The following is a 9,895-nucleotide window of genomic DNA, read 5'->3' on the forward strand; positions in this document are numbered from 1 at the left end:
AACTTAATGGCCTGTAAAATTGAGGAGGCCAGAGTAGATAATCTAATATGGTCTCTGGCTAATTTAATATGAATTATATTTATCATGTTTTTTTTTTCTCTTCCACATACATATGTATATTTTTAATGTAGACCCAAGTAGTATTTTTTTCAGCCTTCTAGTTTCTTTGCAGAACAGTGAAATACTTAGGGAGGGAGAAAGAATTGATAAGTTAACTTGTATCTAGGGTCAGGGGATTATTTTACTGGATTTTAAAAATATAGTTGAGTTTTAGAATTAATAATGTGCTCTTTAATGTGATCTTTGGATTTGCCTCTTTCAAACATGGCTTTAAATTTAGAACTCCAGGAATCATTTTAGCCATTTCTCACTAGTTCTGGTATACAAATAAATTTCATGTGGGAAATGACTTCACAAAGGGGTCCTCTGCTGCTTTTTTTTTAATATATTTTTTGAGACTAGCTACAGAACCACACATTTATGTACATTTCCTGTACATAAAGAGGAGATGGTATCTGTAAAACTCAGTGACCCTGCATGTTTTGCACTTTGTGTATGATGTTTTTTTTTTTTTTCCACACAACTTCCAGTGTTAAAATCTGTTCATTTCCTGATTTGTCACTTGTATTAAATCAAATATGCTTGGTTTACAAGTAAGAGGATAACCAGGCATCATGCATTTAATAGAAAATCTGTGCAAAAACAAGCTGTTTTGATCGTTGTCCCCAACAGTGAGCACCCTAATTTTACAAGACATCTGTTTAATTCTCATTGTATTAACAAAATGCTGTGGGCATTTGATGTCTCAGAATATTAGTTTAGATGTTTTGTAGCTAAAATTTGTGAAACTGTTATTCAGATGCACAAAGTAAATGAAATCCTACTCACTGTCCTGCACTCACGTTAGCTGCACGAGGCAAAAAATTAAAATATTCCCTCTGGCAGCAGAGGGAATTTTATGAGGATGGAGGTGCTCTGGGCTGTTTTGTGTTTTAAGAAAGCTACAATTTTAGCTTGAAGAACCACTTTTTCATATATTGGTGCAGTTTGCTTGAATATGCAGACAGGGAAAGGCTAAAAGCTGGATATATTTGTCCATCAGTCTTGTTCCTGTTGTGGTGCCAAGTGGCCAGTTTTACCCATATGTGATGCAGAAGGCATCTCAAAGATGGTATTCATGGATAATTGCTCCTCCCGGAGCTGGGCAGGGGAAATAGCTGCTGGGCTGCCCCTTCGCCTGCAGCCCCACGGGAGGGTGGCAAGGCCCTGTGGTTTGGAGGGCGCAGGCTGCCGGGAGCCCTTGATGCGGTCTGTGCTGTCTCTTTACTCTGGTGCTCCCTCGGGGCACTCTTCTCAAATTCTGGAGACCAGGGATTAAGATACAGAGATTTCATAACAGAGCTTTTCATCAGATAATGATGGGATCATTTGGGAGAGTGAAATCTTCCAAGTTCCTGTGCAAAGAAAATATTTGCCCAGGCTTTTCTCATAGGACCTGGCAAAAAAAAGGGTTTCCCAATTTAAAGTGAGTGATATACAATCCTTACCTTTTTTACTTTCTTTTTCTGAAAAGAATAGTATTTAATCAGCTTCTTCTGAATATGTCATTTGGACTGAAAAGACAGTCTTATTTTGCAGTGGAAATTTCAAACTGTTTATTGACGGTAAAAAGTATATTTCTATGCAAGTATATATCTTTGGCCACAGAAGCTAAACTAATTTTCATAATAACCAATTTTTTTATTTTTAGAAAGCAAACAACACCTTCTTTATACGATGTTGTCATAATTAAGAATCACCTTTAAAAGATTCTTTAAATTAAATAACATTTCAGAAATGTTGATGATTAGTTTCCAATAGCAGTATTAGGATATCAGTTGACATGTAAGTATGTGCATCTTCAGCTTTGTATTGTCTATTAGGTGCGCTGTGTTCTGAGTGAAGTGTACACAGATCCTGATTCTTCTGTCATTTCAGGTGTGGCAAAATTAAACTAAAGGGGCTAGAGAAGGCTTGGGAAGTCTGCGTGATCTTATCTCTTCCTATTTTCAGTTTATTGCCTTAAAACACCTGGTATACCACAATGGCTTTCTAATACTTTTCTATTTAAATAACTGTGGAAGATTGTGGTAACACCGTGTAGTACTAGATGCTCTCTGTCCATTTAGAATCTGATTTGTTTCCATGCTATGGAAATGTTTTAAGATTTCCAAAACCCCAGGGACTGCAGTGGGAGTATACTGCACTTGTCATGGATCAACAAGAATCAAGTTATTAATCTAGAGTGTGCTTCTGCAACTCTTATTTGGGAAAAGTTCCCACTGATGTCTGTTGGATTATTGTTAATTAAGCAAAAATTTTGTATGAGAGCTGCAGGATTTGATCCATGATAATTTGTGCTCCTGGAAGAAAACAACTCTTCTCTGCTCAATGCTGATGTTACTGCAAGAGAAGAGTTATGCATCGCTGGAAGTTTTGTGACCTTTTTTTAATATACTCACAGTCATGTTTGCATGTTTATAATAAAACTCTGTATGTAAAACATATTTTGAAAGAATTTAAAGAAAATGTTTTCTACTGAATGGCAGCCATGTCGAAGAAACACAATGCAAAGTGTTCCTTGTGTTCATAGGATAGGAAGTGATAGTTTTTAACAGAGCTGCTGTATTTTTGTTCCACAGGCTGGAACATATTTGCCTCAGTCCTATCTGATTCATGAACAAATGATTATTACTGATCGTATTGAAAATGTGGATCAGCTGGGATTCTTTATTTACCGCCTCTGCCGTGGCAAGGAAACCTATAAACTACAGCGCAAAGAAGCCATGAAAGGTAAATGCTTCTTAGTGCAGGCTTTTGTGTTTGTGGAAAGTTCACTGCTGCTTGAATTCAGTAAATAGGCTTGATTGTATTGAGAGGGAGAAATGACTTTCATTAAAGCAAGGATTGCTTATTGCAGTAGCTGGTCTGTGGGCTTAAGTATGTCTGATATTTTCCATGTAGGTATGGAAATCAGTTGTTTTTATTGTGCTAAAATGTTCAAGGCCTCAGTGAGCTAGGAACTGTTAAAATTTGTGTGTATACATGGGTATTGTCTTTGTGGTTCAGATTTTCAGTGCTGCTTTTCTTCAGTCTTGTTTTCTGACCTTAAAAAAAAAAAAAAAAAAGGCAAAAAGCTCTTTGTATGTGAGAAGCCATTTTCTACTGAAAAAATACCTGACAAATTTGGAAGAATAGCTTCATAGTCTGAATAAAGAATTGTAGGCTTTTCTTGTCAATGGAGTTGTTTATAGTGAGTCCACGCCTTCACATTTGCATCAGTGAAGGCCTGGAAGTGTGAAGACAGGAACGTTGTAGTGCTTGGTACCTGTTCACGGGGGATGTTTGAAAAAGATCATTTGGAAGAGCCAGCCTCCCTCCCTTTCTTCTGCCCTCTCTCTTTCTCTCAACTCTAAAGAAGAGATACACAAGTATACACTCAAACACGTAGTCATATTGTTGAACCTGATTGGTTAGGAAACTGAAGAAGAGGAAATTATTTTATAAAAATAACTTTAAATAATGTTTTAAATGAAAAGGTCTTAATTGCAGATTCTGATTCATCATCAGTATATTGATCTTGTGGTAAATGATGAGCACGGGGATGGTAATGAGCATTACTTTGACTAAAATCTGGTTAAATTCAGTCTTTCTCTGATTGCCTGATGCTGCTGTTTAAATAGCTACCACTGGTGAAAAGAGGCAGTTCCGTTCTTTGCCTTTAGCAGTTTATTCCTTTGCTCTTGCGCCCTCCCACAAGCACTTTTATAGCCTTTTACAGAGATGGGGATCTGGGTTAAAACTAACAACCAGGGAGGTTTTGGTAGGTTAGTTTTAACAAAGTCAGTGCTGCAGTTTAGTTCACCATATGTCTTCCTGGATCATTGCCTGTATATTGATTTTTTTTTTTTTTTCCAAGTGTGTGTCTGTGTGCATCTGTGTGTTCTCCCTTAGGGAGGGAGCTGAAGAGAGGTGGTCCTGATTTCTAGTAACATCTTATAGTAAATGTAATTATTATGTCTCTAATGTACTTCTGCTTACCCGCTATTGTTCTTTTCTCATGCAAACAGGAATTCAGAAGCGTGAAGCCATCCATTGCCGAAAGATTCGACACTTCGAGAATAGGTTTGCTATGGAAACTCTCATCTGTGAACAGTAATGAGGAATATTACTGTTACAGGAGATGAAAACCCTACAGTATGACCCCACCCTTTGTATTGTGTGCAGTGATTATTTTTTTAAATCTTCTTTTATGTAAGTAGTGGACAGGGCTTTATTGCTGAACACTTTCCATACTTTTCATCTCATGATACATGTAAAATCAATATGTTTTAGCTTTTTCTTATTTTCAGATGTGGTGTTCCTATATTTGAGTAACAGTTGTATAAAGATTTAGTTCACAGGATCACAGGATGGTTGAGTTTGGAAGGGACCTCTGGAGATCATCTAGTCTGACCACCCTGCTCAAGCAGTTGCAAGTTTAGTTGCTAGTGCATTTCATGTGATGAATCTTAAATATTAGGAAAAAGAGAAAGTCTTTGAAATATCCACCAGGTTTTAATTAAGTAAAATTGAAAAGTTATTAATGTACAAATGGACTGCAAAAGCTACTTCTAACTGTAATATTACCTGCTCTGTAGTTTGTTACAGCATATAGACAAACCTGTATTTGACTCTCCCTAACAAAGTGCAATTTGTTTCACTTTTAAAATATTGTCATATTTACCTTTCTAGATTGATCTCTGACTTGATGTTTTAAAATGGCAAGTGTTTGCTGTAACAATCTTTTAGAAAATTAAGAAGTAACTTATGTTACTAACTTGTATATAATCCATGTATGTGCAATGGAAAATAAATCTTATAAACCTGTTTGTCTAAAAGTCTTGTATTTTCTCTCACCATTATTAAGTTTAGTTTACAGTTTCTTCCCCTCTTCCTCTAAAAAAAAGTAAATTTAAAACTAATTTCATTTTTAAAGAGGAGAAGATAGAATATGAACGAAATATGAACAGAAGCAGCATGTTTTTCTGTTCCTTTTTCATTTAAAAATGAAAATAAAAAAGCACCTAGTGCTGCCTGTAAATTCTCGTTGATACTTTCACAATACATACAACGAATGTAAAGCTCCAAAGCTGACTTTCATGGCACGAAAGCTGACCTTCCCTTATTTTATTAAAAAGTTATTAATACCTGAAAACCTGTCATGAGCATTTGTAAAATAACATATATCACTGAAGAGCTATATAACTTACGCTGTACTGTCAGGAGTGACCTAGCTGAGAGCCAGGAGTGTTGTCTGATCATTATACAAGTATGTTAAGCTCTTGAAGTGTGCATTTCTAAGATAAAGTGTAGACTTTTGACTAAAGCAGCCAGTTTACAACTAATCCATCCTATACAAATATCTTGGGAAAGGACAGCCTTAAATTAAGGAGTTTGTACATATTTTCATAGAAATTGCAGAGGTTGGAAGGGATCTTTCGAGAGTGTCTAGTCCAACACCCCTACTCAAATCAGGGTCAGCTGCCGCAGGTTGCTCAGAGCCTTGTTCAGTCGGGTTTTGAAAATCTCCAGGGATGGAATATGTACAACCTCTCTGGGCAACCTGCGCCAATGTTCAACGAATCTCACAGTAAAAAAGTCTTTTCTTACATTTGGATGAAATCTCTTGTATTTCAGCTTGTACCCATTATCTCTTGCCCTTTCACTAGGCACCACTGAGAAGAGTCTGGCTCGGTCTTCATTACTTGCCATCCTTCCTCCCACCATCAGGTATTTATATATATGAATAAGTCCTTCCCTGAGCCTTCTTTTCTCCAGACTGAATAGTCCCAGCTCTTTCAGCCTTTCCTCATATGACAGAGGGTCTAGTCATCTTCATGGCCCTTCACTGGGCTTGCTTCAGTATGTCCATATCTATCTTGTCTGTGTCTTTCCCAGAACTGGACCCAGCACTCTAGTGGCAGCCTCACCAGTTCTGGGAAGTACAGGTGAATGATCATCTCCCTTGACCTGCTGGCAAGGCTCTTCCTGATGCAGCCCAGGAGGCTGTTGGCCTTGTCTGCCACGAGGACGCGATGTTGGCTTGTGTTCAATTTGTTGTCCACCAGAATCCTCAGGTTATTCTCTGCAAAGCAGCTTTACAGGTGGTTGGTACCAAGCACGTGCTGGTGCATGGAGTTCTTCATCCCCAGGTGTGGGATTTTAACACTTCACATCATTGAACTTCATGAGGTTCCTGTTTGCCCATTTGTCTAGCCTGTCGAAGTCCCTCTGAACAGCAGCACAACCATGTGGTGCATCAGCCACCCCTTCCAGTTTTGTATCATCTGCAAACTTGCTGAAGATGCAGTCTGCCCCATCATCCACATCTTTAATGAAGATGTTAAACAGTGTAGGCTCCAGTGTCACAATCGTTGGGGTACAGCACTAGTGACTGGCCTCCAGTTGGACTTTGTGCCACTGATTGCAACTCTTTGAGCCTTACTAAAGTTAAGATAAACAATATCTAGTTTCAGGCCCTCACCAACCTAGCATTTCACTGTAAAAGGCTATCAGGTGATCAGGCATAATTTCTGCTTCATAAATTCATCTCAATATTCCCGATCATCTTGTCCTTCACACGTTTATTTGACTTCCAGGATTTGCTTCGTCACCTTCCCAGGGATCGAGGTGAGGCTTGTAGTTCCCTAGATCCTCCTTCTTGCCTTTCTTAATAGTGACATCTGCTCTCTTCCAGTCCTCACGAACACTCTTTGATCACCATGACCTTTCAAAGATAGTTAAAAGTGGCTTCACAATGACATCGGCCAGCTCCCTTAGAACCCCATGGATGCATCCTATCAGATCAAATGGACTTGTGTATGCCACTTTGTTTAAATGTGCCTTGACCTGATGTGCTTCCACTGAGGGCAAGTCTTCTTTTCTCCAGACTTTCCTACTGGTTTCAGAGTCCTGAGATTCCTGAAGGCAAGTCTTACCATTAAAGACTAGAATGAAGAAGGAATTGATTACTTCAGCCTTCTACACATCCCCCGTGACTAGGTCCCCTACCCTCTTCAACAGCAGGTCTACCTTTTTCCTAGTTATCCACTGGTTGCTTATACAGCTGTAGAAGCCCTTCTTGCTGCCCTTCATATCCCTCAACAGATTGAATTCTAGGTGGGTTTTGGTTTTCCTAACCGCATCCCTGCATGCTTGGACAGTGTCTCTATATTCCTGCTGGGTCACCTGTCCCTGGTTCCACCTCTTCCATGCTTCCTTTTTATGTTTTGAGTTTTGCCAGGCACCCATTGTTCATCCATGTAGGCCTCCTGCCACCTTTACTTGCCTTTCTGGCCTTCTCGAGCTTGGAGGACGTGATCCTTGAAAATCAAGTGGCTTTCCTGGACCCTCTTCTCTCCAGGACTGTCTCTCCTATGGGATTCTTCCAAACAGATCCTTGAACAGCCCAAAATCTGCTCTCCTGAAGTCCAGGAAAGTGATCCTGCTATTTGCCTTGTTTCCTTCTCCCAGCATCTTGAACTCTACATCTCACAGTCGCTGCAGCCAAGGCTGCCCCCAGTCTCTACACCCTCCATCAATTATTCCTTATTTGTAAGTATGAGATCCGGGAGAGTGCCTCTCCTTGTAGGCTTCTCGATCACCTCTGTCAGGAAGTTATCATCAATGCACTCCAGAAATGTCCTGGACTGCTTATGCTTGCTGCATTGTCTCTCTAGCAGATACTGTGGTGGTTAAAGTCCTCCATAAGGACTGCGGACTGTGAACATGAAGCTTCTTCCAAGTCTTCCAGTTGTCTGTCTCATCTTCTACTTCTCAGTCAGGCTCTCTGTAGCAGACGTACTGCAGTGTCATCCATGTTGGTTTGCCCTCCAGTCCTAACCCATATGCTCTCTGCTGGCTCATCATCCATCCTTCGGCAAACTCCATCCATTCCAGCTGCTCTGTCACATCATTTAAGAGCAATTTTGCATCTGTCACTTAAAAACAATTTTAACTCACTGAGTCCAGAAACAACCCATGCTTTCAGATTTGCAAGTCCAAATGTAGCCATATACTCATGCTTGGATATAAATTGGCACTGTCCTACTAAGGATATAGCAATTCCCATCAGCTGAGCAATGGGGCCATAAACTTATAATTAGGCTTCTACATTAAATGCCTGATACTTCCCGCCAGTTACATGTGTTGCAGTTACAGCTCCCAGTGAGGTCAATCAGGAAATGGAGTGTAAGGATATTGCTGGTATTGGAATGCAACCCTGTCTGGAAATAGCCAAGGCAACCTTGTATCCAGAACCAGTATAGGCAACTAGGTGGGGTATCCAATCCTAGGACCTGAACTATTACTATACAGTGCTGGGCTGTGCCACTGACTCTTGCTGGTTAGTTTGAAGCTGGCTCAAGTATCCCTAATACCATTCTGTATCTGGCCAGGTAGACTTAAAACTACAGTTCTGAACGCGAGTTTGAAATGTTGATGTGATTGGGATTTTTGCATGGAAAAATCCTTTTGTAAGGGAGAGTACAAGATAAGATGCATCTTAGTGCCTGCTAGTTGCAAGAAAAACTATGGGGGGGGGGGGAAGGGAGTAACGCTCAAAGCAAGGCTGCAAAATCTCCCCAGAATCCACTTCTAAACTTCCCTTGCACTGGAACTAACCTATATTTCCTACTGAATTTTGAGCATTGTTATATCAGGAAAGTGGGACTGTTTAATGGAATACTCGCATATTTGTTTGCAAAAAGATAACCCCAGTTAAACCTATTTCTTAAATAATATGCTCTGCAGAAGTCCAAATCTTTTGTCTTATGTGAATTCAGTCTTTGTATTAATTCAGGCTTTGCATGAATCTTATTTCTCATCTTTTAAAGGATCTTTTATTAATATAGCGGGAGGATATTTTGCTGGTTTTGGAACTATTTTACAATTGTAAACACGCTATCATCCAACTTCCTGCTATTGTGAATGTTTGGATCAGGATAAAGCATTTTGTTTTAAAGGAAGTTTCCTAAATACACAATGTATTTTTATTTCTTCTGCATTTGGTTTAATTTACAGTTTAGTCTTATTATAGGTGCGGTATATATAAGATGAAAACTGTAGTTGTTACTTTGAGAAAGCTGTGCTTGTTTGATTCATTCTTGATGCCAAATGGCAATTATGAACAACATCAACTAAAACCACATGTAGATATTGCTTAGATACTTATGTAGAAAATACATTTATGTAGCTACACTTTGGTATAGACCTAAGCAAACTGAAAAAATCCACTGGGAAAACTTTAGCTACAGACATTCAGGATGTTGAAATTGTGTGTTTGCAATAAAGGTCAATTATATGTCAGGAAACCATTACTAGTTCATTCTTTGGAACTCTCTCTGTCACAAGACTCATGCTGCACTACTTTAAAAACATATTTCCTACCTGTTCATGCGCATACTGTGCCTATTTTTCCACAAGCTAAACATTAATCTTGTTATTTTTCTGTAAGCCCGGCACCATCTTTAACTTGTTTTCGAAATAAAACTCAGTTAGAAACTTTGTGATCTGTGGCGTGTCCTTAAACAGAGACACCAGCAAATGAGGCTGCCGATGGGGGGAAGAAAAAAAAAAAAGACTAGTCTTACAGAAAGAAGATTTATATGATCATGCTGCATGCCTGTGTCCCTAAAAACTTTCGAACTTGTTGACTGAAGGAGAGAAATTTATTTCTATCAGTAATGTGAAAATAAGTGTTGGGAAAGAAGCACCACCACATTGAGGGAAATGTCACAGGATGTGCTCACATCTTATTAAATGCTAGGCAATGTATATGGGAAGGTGACAGAGACCCAAAACACCCCAAGTGAAG

At 39.1% G+C, this 9,895-nt stretch overlaps 1 protein-coding gene across 1 annotated transcript in view; it reads left to right on the top strand.

The window, feature by feature from the left end:
* The window catches only part of ITM2B (integral membrane protein 2B), a 32,135-nt gene extending 22,743 nt beyond the window's left edge, over positions 1 to 9,392 (top strand). Inside the window, exons 5-6 of the mRNA XM_062567002.1 lie at positions 2,682 to 2,832; positions 4,110 to 9,392. Of these exons, the coding sequence (XP_062422986.1) occupies positions 2,682 to 2,832; positions 4,110 to 4,198 (240 nt within the window). The 3' untranslated portion in view covers positions 4,199 to 9,392. The remainder of the gene's footprint in view (positions 1 to 2,681; positions 2,833 to 4,109) is intronic.
* The last annotated feature ends 503 nt before the right edge of the window (positions 9,393 to 9,895 follow it).

Source organism: Rhea pennata, chromosome 1 (assembly GCF_028389875.1).
Source record: "Rhea pennata isolate bPtePen1 chromosome 1, bPtePen1.pri, whole genome shotgun sequence".
Lineage (NCBI taxonomy): Eukaryota > Metazoa > Chordata > Aves > Rheiformes > Rheidae > Rhea > Rhea pennata.